Raw genomic sequence first — 14,959 nt, forward strand, 5'->3', positions numbered from 1 at the left:
CTATTCCAATCCCATTTTCCAGTATTTGGCCTTGTATGCAAGTGTACATCTAAATACTTCCTAAATGTATTGAGGATTTCTGCCTCCACCTCCCTTTTTGGCGATGTATTCCCGATTCCCAACACCCTCCGAGTGAAAAGGAAACTTCCTCATATCTCCACTAAGCCAGGTGCACATTACCTTAAATCTGTACCCACTGGTTATTGATCCCTCCTTCAAGGGGAAGTTTCTTTCTATCTAACTGTCTATGCCCTCATATTTTATACAATCATACCACCGCACAGCCTCTTCTGCTTGAACAAAAACAACCCGAGTTGATCCAACTCTCATCATAATTAGAACTGTCCAGTCCATGCAACATCCTGGTAAATCTCCTCTGTACCCTCTCCAACATAATCACATCCTTCCTAAAAAGTGGAGTCCAGAACTGTGCAAAATACCCTAGCTGTAGCCTAATCAACCTTTCAAATAGTTATCTTTACCTCTAAATAAAACAAAAAACGTACAGATGTTGGAGATCAGAAACAAACACAAAATCAAAAATTGCTGGAGGAACTCAGATCTGGCAGTATCAGTGCAGAGAAAACAGCATTACTGTTTGAATCCTGTGACCCTTCTTTGGATCTGATAGCATCTAGGAAAAGGCGGCATCTATGCTGATGACAGAGAGTTGGGAGGAATAGGAGTGAACAGATAGGTGGACAGGCAGCCCAGAGAGGGAGGGAAAAAAAAGGAGAAGGCATTTAAAAAGGATTGTAGATATTAAACCAAGGAATAAGAAAAGCTGGAGAGTGATAATGGGGACAATTAATAGTTGAAAATTGTTTGGCTGTGTTGAAAGCAACGCATTTCATGACATGACCTGGGTTGTAGGGTAGATAATAGATAAGGAATGGAATGTTAATGCTCTGAAATTGTTAAACTCAATGTTGCATTATTCCAGCAACTTCTATGTGTGTTTATTCCAGTGTAACCTCCCTGATCTTAAACTCTATACCTCAGCTAATAAAGGCAAGTATCCCATTTGCGTTCTTAACCACTTTGTCTTCCTGGTTAGCTACCTAAGGGATTGGTGGGCATCCACACCAAGGTCCCTCTGATCAGCGGTGCTTCCCAGGGGATTATCATTCATCCCCCTCACTATTTACCACCACACCAATTTTGTACCATCCACAAACTCAGTCCTCCTACATTCAAATCTAAATTGTTTATACATACAATGAACAGCAGGGGCTGATTCCGGCAGAACTCCACTGGACACAGACTCCCAATTATGGAAACACACCTCAATTATCACCTTCTATTTCCTGCCACTCAGCTATTCTGGATCCAATCAGCCAACTTTCCTTGTATCCCATTGGATCCTCACTGTCAGTGTCCTAATTGGGATCTTATCAAACTCTTTCCTGAAGTCTACATGACAACATGAATACATTGTCTCATCTACACATTTAGCTATCTCTTCAAAATGTTGGGCAGGCATGTTCTCCCGTTTACAAAACCACGCTGACTGTTCAGCAGAATTCCTTGCCTCTCCAAGTGCAAATTAATTCTAGCTGTCAGAATTGCTTCCAATAGTTTCCCCACCATTGAGGCTAGACTGTCTGGCCAGTATCTCTCACTCCCTTCTCGAATAACGGTACCGCATTGCCTGTCCTCCTCACCTCTGGTGGCCACGGGGGATTTGAAAATTATTGCCAACACTCTTTCCTACTTTGTCTCACTCTACATTCTGGGCCACATTTCATCCAAGCCCTGGGGATTCATCTACTTTTAGGTCTGCCGGGCTACTCAGAATTTCCTCTCTGACCATATTAATTTCTTTAAGTATACCATAATTTCTATACCCAAATCATTTGTCTCTAGTGAACACTAAAGCAAAGTATTAATTTAGAATCTTTCCTATGTCCTCTGGCACAAATTATCACTTTGGTCCTTAATGAAACTCTTCCCCTTGCTTTCCTTTTACCTCCAATGTACTTGTAAAATAACATAGGATTCACCTTTATTTTACCTGCCATTATTTCTTCCACTTTTCTCCCCCATTCTTTCCTGATTTCCTTTTTAAGTTTCCCTTTGCACATGTCTTTTAGGGCGAATGCTGTTTTGAATCGTTAGTTTCGGCTACCAGCCTCCTTTTTTAACTTCATCCAACTCTTGATATCCAGGGTTCACAGGATTTATTGGTCCCACCTTTTGTCATGATTATGCCTGTATTCTCTCTATTTCCTGCTTGAATGTGTCCCCCTGCTCTGACACAGATATACCTAACAGTATCTGCTCTCAGTTCAGTCTAACCTAACCATACCCGATCTTGTTAAAATTGGCCTTCCTCAGTTTCGAGCTTTGATTTGTCCTTTTCTATAACAATGAAGTATAATGAAGTTATGATCACTGTTTGGAAAATGCTTCATCTCTGATACTTCAATCACTCGCTTGGCGTCATTACCTAAAATTAAGAACATACTGCCCCTCACTACTATAGCAATTGACTTATTGATTTAAAAAGAATGTATTTTAAGTATTCTGCTCTCTCCAAATCATTCACACTATGACTACCACATCTAATTTGGGATTGTTGACATCCCCGTATAATCTCTAACTTATTAAATTTACACTTCTCTGAAATTTACCTACATATCTGCACTTCGATTTCTTTAAGATGGTTAGGGGACCTAGAGCACATTCCCAACAATGTGATTGCTATCTTTTGGTTTCTAAGTTCTGCCACACGGCTTCATTTGAGGAGCCTTCTAAAGTGTCATCCTTCCTTAGTGCTGTAATTGATTCCCTGATCAAAACTACAACAACCCCTGCTCTTTTCTCTCCTTCCCTCTCTTGTCTGAAGATCCTATATCCTGGAACATGGGGCTGCCAATCCTGCCCGCTTCAAGCATGTCTAAGTGATAACAATTACCTCATATCACAATGTTTTAACTCGTGCCCTCAACTCATCCACTTTGTTTGTCAGACTCCTTGGACTAAAATAAATACCACCCAACCTTGCCAAACTCCACGTAACTTGGAGTTAGTGGTGCAGTGACAATGTTACAGCATTTGTAGTCCTGAACCTCGGGTTAATTATCTAATGTTCTGGTTTGAATCCCACTGTGGCAGATGGTGAAGTCTAAATTTAATTTTAAAAATCTGGAACATAGAGCTTCCCTAATGGCAACCTGCCGATTGTCATAAAAACCTATTTGATTCACTAAATTTCCCTTTAGGAAAGAAAACGTGCTACCTTCACCTCGTCTGGTCTACAATGTCATTCCAGATCCATTGCAATGTAGTTGACTCTCAAAAATGGAGGCAATTATGGGTGGGCAGTAAATGCTGGCCTGGCCAGTGAAACCCATATTCACATGAACTAAAAAGAAAAGCATATTCTGTAAAGGAATAATGTTTTTAAAAAGTAAAATACCCCTATTGGAGGCAAGACACACACAAAAGTCTGCCTCTCTGCTGCAACAAAAACAAAGTGCTGGAAAAGCTCAGCAGGTCTGGTAGCATCTGTGAAGGAAAAAAAACAGAGTTAACGTTTCGGGTCCGGTTCTGAAGAAGGGTCACTGGACCCAAATCATTGACTCTGTTCTTTCCTTCACAGATGCTGCCAGGCCTGTTGAACTTCTCCAGCAATTTTGTTTTTGTTCCTGATTTACAGCATCTGCAGATCTTTCGATTTTTACCCCTCTGCTGCATTCAGTTCTTCACTGTTGCTAACTTTTCTTTCTAAATGAAGATTTTCATTCAGGTGCAATGGATTCCCGGTTTAGTTGCACAAATTTAAAATCCACAGGCTTCCTGAGAACATTACAGTTAACACAAAGGCAGATGTGAAATTTCAGACATCACTTTCTCGTATTTAATCCTTTAATCTTTTAAGTCAGTCTAATTGTACCCCCCACTATCTCTGTACCCAAAGGTAGTTACCCCAATATAAATTCAGTGTTCATGGCATTAATTAAGTGAGTGTGGATTAGAGAATTAGAACTATGATGCCACAGCGTTTTGTCAAGTGAAGTTTCAGATTGCAGGAATTTACACTTGAAATTAAAATCAAAATTCTCAACTCTCATTGCTTCATAGTCATGCTTTAGTAGGAGCTTTGCTCCAAGTGAGTAGAGAAAGAGAGAACTACAGCAAGTTCTATTTTGTAATTCTTTCACAAGATTTGGGCAGGGTCAGCATTCATTGCCAGTCCATAACTGACCTTGAGAATGTGATTCTGAGCCACCTCCTGAACCACTACAGTCCTTCTGCTGCTTTTAGGAAGGGAAGTTTTTGACCGAGTGACAGTGAAGAAATGGCAATATAGTTCTACAACAGGATGCTACGAAACTTTGAGGGGGATTTGCAGGTGGTTGTACTACCCAGTACCTGCTGCCCACATTCTTCCAAATGGTACACTTACAGATGATGCATACTACTGCATGCCAGTAGTGGAGGGAGTGAATGTTTATGATGATGAATGGGATGCCAATTAACTTGCTGTTTTGATATTAGTGAGCTTCTTGAGTGTTGTTGCGTTAAAGGTGAAACTAATGTGTATGTCACAGCAAATATATTGTATGCATTTCCCCTCAAATAACCTACAAAAAACTCCCATTACACCTTAATATGCATAACAAGTCATAACAACGTGGTTTGCAATAAAACATGACAATACAAAGATATTCAACGGATAGGGGAGCTTTTCCCAAATTAGTCTCAGAAAAAATATTCTTCATTTCCGCTTGGACAACCACCTTTATATCTAATGCTCTGGTGTTGAACATGATATTTCAGCGCTGGAGTCTCAGCTCAGACATCATTCCTGCCACTCAACTTCAATCAGTGGAAAGGGGCACTGAGACAACAGACAAGGCACAGCACTGAATTCATGACTGCCTTCATCATAATGCTCAGCACCTTGTTGTGGAGATTTAAATAAAACTTTAAGGTAGGCTACAAACCAGATCTGATGAAAAGGTTTTCTTTGAACTTAAAGGTATTCACAGTGCTTTGTTGAGGCATGTTCCTTTGAACAGTGTGAACCTATTGCCTTGCTTGCATTTTATCAGCCTCCCACTGACATACTTTCAATTGTTTTCATATTTTCAGTTTGGAGAACAGCATGAAATAATTGAAGGCTTCACTGGCTACTGAACAGGCTGAGAATCCACTACGAACATGACGGTGGTCATTCTTGCCCAGCTGTTATCGAGTCAATAAGGATTTCTGCAATGATACATTATGGATTAACCAGTCTGAGATGCCACTGTGTTTCTGGTGGGACTTCCCCATATTTGGTCACACGTACAGATATTCTATTAAGGACTTTCCAGTGGGGACTTTCCAGCATTTCACCTCATTTAATTACAGCATCAAAAAAAATTATATCCAGGTCCCTTTAATTACCTGAAATGTCTTTCTGTAACTATAGGGAATAAATCCAAACAGCTTTATAAAATTAGCTAAACAATGAATACATTTTCAGCCATTAAGATGTTAACTGATCATAAATATTTGGCTTGCTCATTTGTAGTTTTTGTATAGGTTGTACATAATGAGTGGGACATACAAGTAATTCCAGCTCCCAAAAGAAATCTGTGATCATACACCTCAGTTTTGGCCTTGGCTTGACATACAGCCTACACTGCTTTGCTTTCAATTTCTGTTGACATTTTTTTGTTAAAATTATCACACTACTGTAGAAGTGGTAGATGAACCTCAAAATATTATAGCAATTAATCTTCATTTACCGAAATTAACCACAAATGAAAAGCAAAATTAGTCACACTACTTATAATAGCAATTTATTACTGTTTTGTTGGCAGACATACCAGCCAACTTGCACGGAATAACACTGCATTAACAGAAAGTGAGACAAGTGGCCACTTAATGGGTTTTTGATCGGTTTGGCCAAGGTAGCTAAGATTTGGGTTTAAAGGATCTCTGAAAGACAGAACCTGAAATAATGCAAAATCAAGGTCAAGTGAATTAGTCAGAACGACATAGGTCAATTAATAAAAGGGAATCAGAGAGATAACCAATGTAAAACATATCTCACTAAAACAAATTCAAGGTGACGCTAATGACACCAGGGCAATAGCTGAGCAGAGTGGCACAAAGAGTCTAATTGAAACCCAACTCACTGGCAGTCAGGAGAAATCTATTCACATGGCTGGAGATAACCAGCTTCCTTCGTGCTGAGTGTGAGGTTGCTGAATGTCAATTATCTCAATCCCAAACCACCACGTAGGAGTTTCACATGGTGGTGTCTCAGACCTAACCATCTTCAGATACTTCAACAACAACCTTCCTTCCATCGCATGACCAAAAGTGGCAATGTTTGCTGATTATTGTGCAATGTTCACTAGTATTTGTGACTTCAGATGCTGAGCAGCTTATACCCAAATGCAACAAGTGCCATGCAAAGGCTAGGGCTGATGACTGCCAAATGATAGTCATCCTACAAAAGTGCCAGACAATGACCATATCAAAAAAGCAAGAATCTAACCATTGTCCTTTGACATTCTATGTCATTATCATCACCGAATTCTCTACTACCGGCATCCAAGGAGTTACCATAGACTAGAAACTGAACTAGAACAGTTCCAGAAATACTGTGGCTAGAACAGCAGGTCAGAGGCGAGCTGCTCTGTGGATCTAACAGCATCAACGAGACACAAGCCCAGATTGTAATGGAATATTTCCAGGCAAGATGGCAGCAGAGTAGAGCTCCTCAACGAAGTTTGTCCACTCTGACTGTTTCTTTCTCTTTTTCTTTTTTTCTCACTTTTTTTTCCATTTCTTTTAGTTCTTTGGTCATTAGAGTTTGATCATCAAGGCAGTGGCAGTGACGGTAGTGGCTGGGAGTGGTTGACGGCAGCGCATCATTGATGTCTAGAGCAGTCCCAGAACAGGATTCTGCAGCAATATGGCTAATGCAGCAAGGGAGCGCAGCAGTGACTGAGGCCCAGCACAAGCTGGATCATGGCAGTGGCAGTCACTGATAAGGCAGCAGTGGCAGAAGATGGCAGTGGCAGTGGTCATTCATGAAGGGTGGCAGCAGAGGCGGTCAAGGCCAAAGCCTTGTGAATGACGGCGAAGCCTGGCATGCTTGATGGAGGTCAACAGTGGTGGTTAGCAGTGTAGGCAGCTGGTGAGCATAGGCAGGTCATAGACCAGTGCAAGAGGGAGCGAACCCTCTGGAGAATGCCCAGCTTGGAGCGTGTGCAGGCCTATGGCTTAAAAAAAGGACTGTAATGTTTGACTTTTTAAAACTTTATTTCTTTATTTTTCTAATTCTGTAACTAAGATTTTGTACCCAGTACTTTGTGCCTAAGATGGCATCATGTGAGGCAACGTACACTTTTCATACCACACATCTGAGTATACATGACAATAAAACCTAAATATAAATTTATATCTAAATGTTCTTGCCTGTTGTCTGGATGATTGTAAGTTCAACAACATTCAAGAAATTTGACATGATTCAGGACAAAACAGTGTTGCCTGACAACATCCCATTCGCATTCAGCATTCACTCCCCACACCATTGATGCACATTGGCAGTGTACTTCATCTACAAAATGCAGCAAGTGCAGTAACTCACCAAGGCTCCTTTGAGAACACCTTACAAAGTTGCAATCTCTAACAGCCAGAAGGAGAAGATAGCAGACACATGGGAACATCACCACATGCAAAGGTTCCCCTCCAAGTCACACACCATCTGACTTTGAGCTGTATTGTTTTGCCTTTATTGTCTCAAATTTAAAATTCGAGAATTCCCTCCCTGACAACACTGAGGGTGCCTCTTCCTTAAAGACCACAGTGGTTTAAGAATGCAACTTACCACCTTCTCCAGGGCAATTAAGGAATAAATTCTGGCATGCCAGCAGCACCCACATCAAAGAAATGTAGTCAAAAAACTAACTTGTGAAAATGTACATTGATACGAATAGAAATTCTCCACATTTATAATTCCAGATTTATTTTCCAACATAAAGGGAAACATTAAAGGGATGCTATTTGTGCAACAAATTTTTTCCAAAGCTTCCCCTTTGATTTTCTAGATAAATCTAGCCTCATTGTTATTGAATCATTGTGTAGAAGTAGTATTACATACATACATACTGTATGCTGTGATCTTACATGTTAGTTTTCTCAAGAGATACTACCATACCTTTCACTGCATTGAATTATATTTAATTGTCTGCCAATTCCAGTAAACTGTTTACTTTCTTTGTAAACATTGTTATTCTTCCTCACAGTTAGTCAACTTTTAACCAATTTGCTGAAATGAATCTTCAATATTTGCCCGCTTCAGACTAATTAAGTGTAAAGCAAAAGAGGTTCCAGCACAAATTCTTGGCATATATACCTACCCCAATCGAAAAGCATTTGATCACTTCTGCTCTTTGCATTCTGCTCCAGAGCAATATTTCTGATTAGAACCCTAATAAAATCATGCACCTTAATTTTTATCATGTTTATTCTGAGTCATTTTATGAAACACTCATTGAAAGCTCATACAGACAGCAACTATGACATCCATTTTATGATTTATTATTGCCTTACAGCAATCAGTTAACTTAAACAAGCACAGCTGGTCCTCATGGAATGATACAGCAGAGAATAAGCCCTTCAGTCCATCGTACCTGTACTGGTTCTTTGAAAGAGTAATTCAATTGGTCCATATCCCCCTATCCTTTCCCCAGAGCTGTTAATTTGTTTTTCCTTCTTAAAATAATTATCCAATTCCTTTTTGAAAGTTATTCGTGTTCAGTTTACTCCAAACACCATTGCAGTCAATGACTTCAAGATCACAAAACCTTGATGCAAAACCCAGACCAAATGGCCCTCATTGTACCAATTATCTAAATCTCTTTGGAAAACCATCCTGTCTCTTATTGATTTGTCATTTTTTTTAATTATTCACAAATTTTACCTGATATTATTAGTTCTCTGGGCATTAGAACTTAACCCACAATAAGAGGCAAGATACTCAAGTGCTTCTATATCCAGATTCCAACGATTTACAGCTCATGTCTACATTACCATGTCATAAAGATCTGAAAAGTCAAAATCTAAATTTTTACAAAGAAATAAAAGCAGAAATTCCAAGAGAAACTCAGCAGATCTGGCACTATCTGTGGAGAGAACAGAAAGCTAATGTTTTGAGTCCAGTGACCCTTCTTCAGAACAGTATTGAAACATTAAATCTGCTTTCTCCCCACAGATGCTGCAAGACAATGCTGTATTTCTCCAGAAATTTCAGTTTTTGTTTGTTTCAGATCTCCAGGACTCATAGTTCTTTCCTTTTTTTAAACATTAATTTTGATACAAGTTGTTTCTATGGGATTGGAAAATGTCAAACAATCTGAAAATCACATCAACTGCTACGTGAACAGCAAGCTCCCACAAACAGCATGCTGATAAAGATTTGGTAATCAATTTTTGTTACATTTAGGGATAAATATTGGCCAGGATACCAGAGGTGACTCATCTATTCTTCAAGATAGTGACACAGGATACTTTACATCCTCCAAGGGAGCAGAAGGATTTCACTTTCACATCTCATCCAATGGCGACATCTCATAGTGCATTATTTCCCCATGAGGATCCCAGTTTACAAACCTAGTATCTGCTGGGCTCTTCCTGCCCCCAATTAATCATCTGATGGGCAAACAAACATCATCACCTTGAAAACTCTGAAACAAGGTGAGAAAGTTATTCCTGAATAGTTTCTCTTTTCCCAATAAAGAGGGTACATTTTGTCTCTTTTAGGGTGAATGCTACTTTATCGAATCTGAAAGTTTAAAAACTCAGTTTCAGGCTTTGAGAATCTTCAAGAATGGTCACAGATACAGCTTAAGACCCAAAAGTAGGCAGTTTACCAAAATAAAGCAGTGGTAAATGCCTCCCGTGACATAGTTGTTTTGTCCCTACCTCTGATGTAGGAGGCCTGGGTTCAAGTTTTGCCTGCTCCAGAGGTATCCATAGAATTCTTACAGAGTGGAAACAGGCCATTCGGCCCAACAAGTCCACACCGACCCTAGGAAGAGCATCCCACGCCGACCCGAATCCCTAACCTATCCCTGTAACGCCGCATTTCCCATGGCTAACGCATCTCATCTGCACATCCCTGGACATTATGGACAATTTAGCATGGCCAAACTGCACGTCTTTGGACTGTATAAATAACATCTCTAATATTTTGAAAATCTACAAGTAGCTTCCAGACTATGGAGAAAGGTGAAAACAATCAGGCTTCTGGCTCCTGTAAAACATTGACAGGAAACTGCACTCGACAAGTCAGTGTATGATTTGGTTGTGATGCACACCACAGTTGATTATCCTGTAAGACTGAATAACGGATTCGACCAACTTCAGAATGATAAAGAAAATGTGACAATGAGAACTCAATTTAACGCCGCCAAAAGTGAACGATTTACTTATGTTTGGGGCGGGACGTTGGTCTGGAGAACGGGGAGCGATACACACGTACTCTTGTACATATACTTACGTGAGTCTGAAACGCTTGTCAGCTCCCACAATCTCCGCCAGTTTCCTCCATCCCCGGTTGTTGGTCTTGTCCAGCAGATCGCTTATTTTCTTCAGCGTGTGTTCCTTCAGGCTGTTGATGTTTATCGGCGTGACCTGCGTGGACTCTGCCATTGCAGCGAGTCCTGTTTCCCAGTGGTGCTACTGCTGTCATTGAACAATACCAGAGCCTGGGTGACAGCCGTCTGCTCCTCTCTCCGTTCACCCACTCCCCGGGCAGAATCCAGCCAACAAAAACACGACCCCGCTCAACCGTCTAAAGATGACCTCAATCCAACGCCTTTCTAAACAGACATTTTTTTTTCCTTTAAAAGTGAAACGTTGAGATTTCAAACTTCTGGTTTCAAAAGAAATTTGAAGGGATTGTGGTCACACTGTTGCACGTCAAAAGTCAGACTCTCCGTTATAAAGCAGGAGTGCCCCCATCTCTAAAAATTGTCCCCGTTCTGTCTGGGATAACGTGGCGGTACACACAGAAAGAAACACAGTGAAACCCTCCAGTGAATGCACTTTATTCCAATCGTCTACAACACTTCCTGCTACTTTGGCGATAAACTACTGAAGCAGGAAGTAAAGGCACCTACACCCAAAAATGTGCAAAGGCCTCTGGGAAGTGTGGTTCATCGTGCGAAACTGACTCGGAAAAAGAAACGGTCTTCCAACAGAACTTACATTGATTCGGCTCCTTCAGTCACCCAGGCAGTTCCATTGTAACCAAGGTTGCTTGAGAAGGCGACGGGCAGTCACGGAAATAAAACCTTATAGTCCATGGGGTGTATAAGTAACACCTAGACTACGGTTAGGGAATGAGTTCCAATGCTTTGACCCAGCGAGAATGGTGGCACCGCAATATATGTATTCCTCAATCTGGATGGTGTGTGATAACAGCCTCTCGAGTCACGGACGTAAAGTTATAGAGTTGTACAGCATAGAAGCAGACCTTTCGGTCTAACGCGTCCATGCTAACCAGATATGGTAAATTAATCGAGTCCCATTTGCCAGCATTTGGCCCATATCCCTTTTAACCTTTCCTATTTATATACCCATCCATATGCCTTTTAAATGTTGTATTTGTACTAGCCTCCACCACTTCCTCTGTCAGCTCATTCCATATACTGACCACCGTCTGCTGAAAAGGTTGTCCCTTAGGCGCTTTTTAAATCTTTCCCCTCTCACCTTAAACCTATGCCCTCTAGTTCTGGACTCCCCTATCCTGGGGAAATGGCCTTGACTATTCATTCTATCCTCTTGATTTGATAAACCTCTATAAGGTCACCCCTCAGCCTCCAATGGTCCAGGGTCAAAAGCCCCAGCCTATTTAGCTTTGGCCTAAAGCTCAAACCTGCCATCCTGACAACATCCCTGTAAACCACATCAGTGCAGAATTGAAAAGGAACAGCCCGTGATGAGAGTGAGAATGATTAAGTTGTGACAAAGGCACCAGGCAAAGCAAAATGACAACACAACAAATATAGAAACAGAAATTAGGTCCAAGGAGATGGAGAGGATTGCGTTGCTTTTTAGAGGAGCCGGGAAGTCCTTATATATAAAAGGACTTGTCTTAGCCAACAGATCTTAGATCAAAGCTAATGTCACCTCCAAGGAATCACATTGATGTTTAAATAGTCTTCCTGCAAAGGAGGAAAAACAAACAAATGAAATTTTCCTCTTCAATACCAAACACGTAAGCATTTCAGTGTCTAGTGCACTTCCAGCTCAAAAGAGAAACTTCTTGGAAAGTTACTCAAGAAACAAAAACGGATGTTCAGATTCTTGAAGAAACAGAGATCAACACGAGGACACATGAAAACAAAATTCCTCAAAGGTGGAATCACAGGTAGACTGGGTGGTGAAAAAGGCATTTGATGTGCTTGCCTTTTTGGTCAGTGTATTGAGTATAGGAGTCATAATACAGCTGCACAGGACATTAGTTAGGCCACTTTTGGAATACTGTGTGCAATTCTGGTCTTCCTGCTGTAGGAAAGATGTTGTTAAACACAAAAGGATGCAGAAAAGATTTACAAGGATGTTGCTTGGATTGGAGTGTTTGAGCCATAGAGAGAAGCTAAGTAGCCTGGGGCTATTTTCCCTGGAGCGTCGGAGGCAGAGGGAGGAACGTCATCAAAGTTTATTAAATCACAAGGGACTTGAAAAAGGTGAATATGCTTTTTCTCAACATTGAGGACTCCAAAACTAGAGGGCGTATGTTTAAGATGACAAAGTGTGAAGCTGGATGAACACAGCAGGCCAAGCAGCATCTCTGGAGCACAAAAGCTGACGTTTCAGGCCTAGACCCTTCATCAGAGACGGGGATGGGGAGAGGGTTCTGGAATAAACAGGGAGACAGGGGGAGGCGGACCGAAGATGGAGAGAAAAGAAGATAGGTGGAGAGGAGAGTATAGGTGGGGAGGTAGGGAGGGATAGGTCAGTCCAGGGAAGACCAGTCAAGGAGGCGGGATGAGGTTAGTAGGTAGGAAATGGAGGTGTGGCTTGAGGTGGGAGGAAGGGATGGGTGAGAGGAAGAACAGGTTAGGGAGGCGGAGACAGGCTGGGCTGGTTTTGTGATGCAGTGGGGGGAGGGGACAAACTGGGCTGGTTTTGGGATGCAGTGAGGGAAGGGGAGATTTTGAAGCTTGAGAAGTCCACATTGATACCATTGGGCTGCAGAGTTCCCAAGCAGAATATGAGTTGCTGTTCCTTCAACCTTCGGATGGCATCATTGTGGCACTGCAGGAGGCCCATGATGGACATGTCGTCTGAGGAATGGGAGGGGTAGTTAAAATGGTTCGCGACTGGGAGGTGCTGTTGTTTATTGCAAACTGAGTGGAGGTGTTCTGTAAAGCGGTCCCCAAGCCTCCGCTTGGTTTCCCCAATGTAGAGGTAGCCACACCGGGTACAATGGATACAGTATGCCACATTGGCAGATGTGTAGGTGAACATCTGCTTAATATTGGAAAGTAATCTTGGGGCCTGGGATAGGGGTGAGGGAGGAGGTGTGGGGGCAAGTGTAGCATTTCCTGCGGTTGCAGGGGATGGTGCCGGGTGTGGTGGGGTTGGAGGGGAGTGTGGAGCGGATAAGGGAGTCACAGAGAGAGTGGTCTCTCCGGAAGGCAGACAAGGGTGGGGATTGAAAAATGTCTTGGGTGGTGGGGTCGGATTGTAGATGGCGGTAGTGTCGGAGGATGATGTGTTGTATCCGGAGGTTGGTGGGGTGGTATGTGAGAATGAGGGGGATCCTCTGGGGGCGGTTGTGGTGGGGGCAGAGTGTGAGGGATGTGTTGCGGGAAATGCAGGCGACGCGATCAAGGGCATTCTCGACCTCTGTGGGGGGAAAGTTGCGGTCCTTGAAGAACGTGAACATCTGGGATGTGCAGGAGTGGAATGCCTCATCCTGGGAGTAGATGTGGTGGAGGCGGAAGAATTGGGAATAGGGGATAGAACTTTTGCAGGAGGGTGGGTGGGAGGAGGTGTATTCTAGGCAGCTGTGGGAGTCAGTGGGCTTGAAATGGACATCAGTTTCTAGCTGGTTACCTGAGGTGGAGACTGAGAGGTCCAGGAAGGTGAGGGATGTGTTGGAGATGAACTTGAGGTTGGGGTGGAAGGTGTTGGTGAAGTGGATGAACTGTTCGAGCTCCTCTGGGGAGCAAGAGGCGGCGCCAATACAGTCATCAATATAACGGAGGAAGAGGTGGGGTTTGGGGCCTGTGTAGGTGCGGCAGAGGGACTGTTCCACGTAACCTACAAAGAGGCAGGCATAGCTGGGGCCCATGCAGGTACCCATGGCCACCCCCTTTGTCTGTAGGAAGTGGGAGGAATCAAATGAGAAGTTGTTGAGGGTGAGGACGAGTTCGGCTCAGCGGATGAGGGTGTCGGTGGAGGGGGACTTGTTGGGCCTGCGGGACAGGAAGAAGTGGAGGGCCTTGAGGCCATCTGCATGAGGAATACAGGTGTATAGGGACTGGACGTCCATGATGAAAATGAGGTGTTGGGGACCAGGGAATTGGAAGTTCTGGAGGAGGTGGAGGGCGTGGGTGGTGTCCCGGACGTAGGTAGGGAGTTCCTGGACCAAAGGGGAGAAAATGGAGTCCAGATATGTGGAGATGAGTTCGGTGGGGCAGGAACAGGCTGAGACAAAGGGTCGACCAGGGCAGGCAGGTTTGTGGATTTTGGGAAGGAGATAGAAACGGGCCGTGCGGGGTTGGGGAAAATTAAGGTTGGAGGCTGTGGGTGGGAGGTCCCCTGAGGTGATGAGCTCATGGATGGTGTTGGAGATGATGGTTTGGTGTTTGGGGGGGTGGGGTCATGATCAAGGGGCCAGTAGGAGGAGGTGTCAGAGAGTTGGTGTTTGGCCTCGGCGATGTAGAGGTCTGTGCACCATACTACCACTGCGCCTCCCTTGTCTGCGGGCTTG

At 42.9% G+C, this 14,959-nt stretch overlaps 1 protein-coding gene across 1 annotated transcript in view; it reads right to left on the reverse strand.

Moving 5' to 3' along the window:
• The window catches only part of malt1 (MALT paracaspase 1), a 93,526-nt gene extending 82,436 nt beyond the window's left edge, over positions 1-11,090 (reverse strand). Inside the window, exon 1 of the mRNA XM_048545836.2 lies at positions 10,511-11,090. Within this exon, the coding sequence (XP_048401793.1) occupies positions 10,511-10,662 (152 nt within the window). The 5' untranslated portion in view covers positions 10,663-11,090. The remainder of the gene's footprint in view (positions 1-10,510) is intronic.
• Between the last annotated feature and the right edge of the window lie 3,869 nt (positions 11,091-14,959).

The sequence above is a fragment of the Stegostoma tigrinum genome, chromosome 1 (genome assembly GCF_030684315.1).
Source record: "Stegostoma tigrinum isolate sSteTig4 chromosome 1, sSteTig4.hap1, whole genome shotgun sequence".
Classification (NCBI taxonomy): domain Eukaryota; kingdom Metazoa; phylum Chordata; class Chondrichthyes; order Orectolobiformes; family Stegostomatidae; genus Stegostoma; species Stegostoma tigrinum.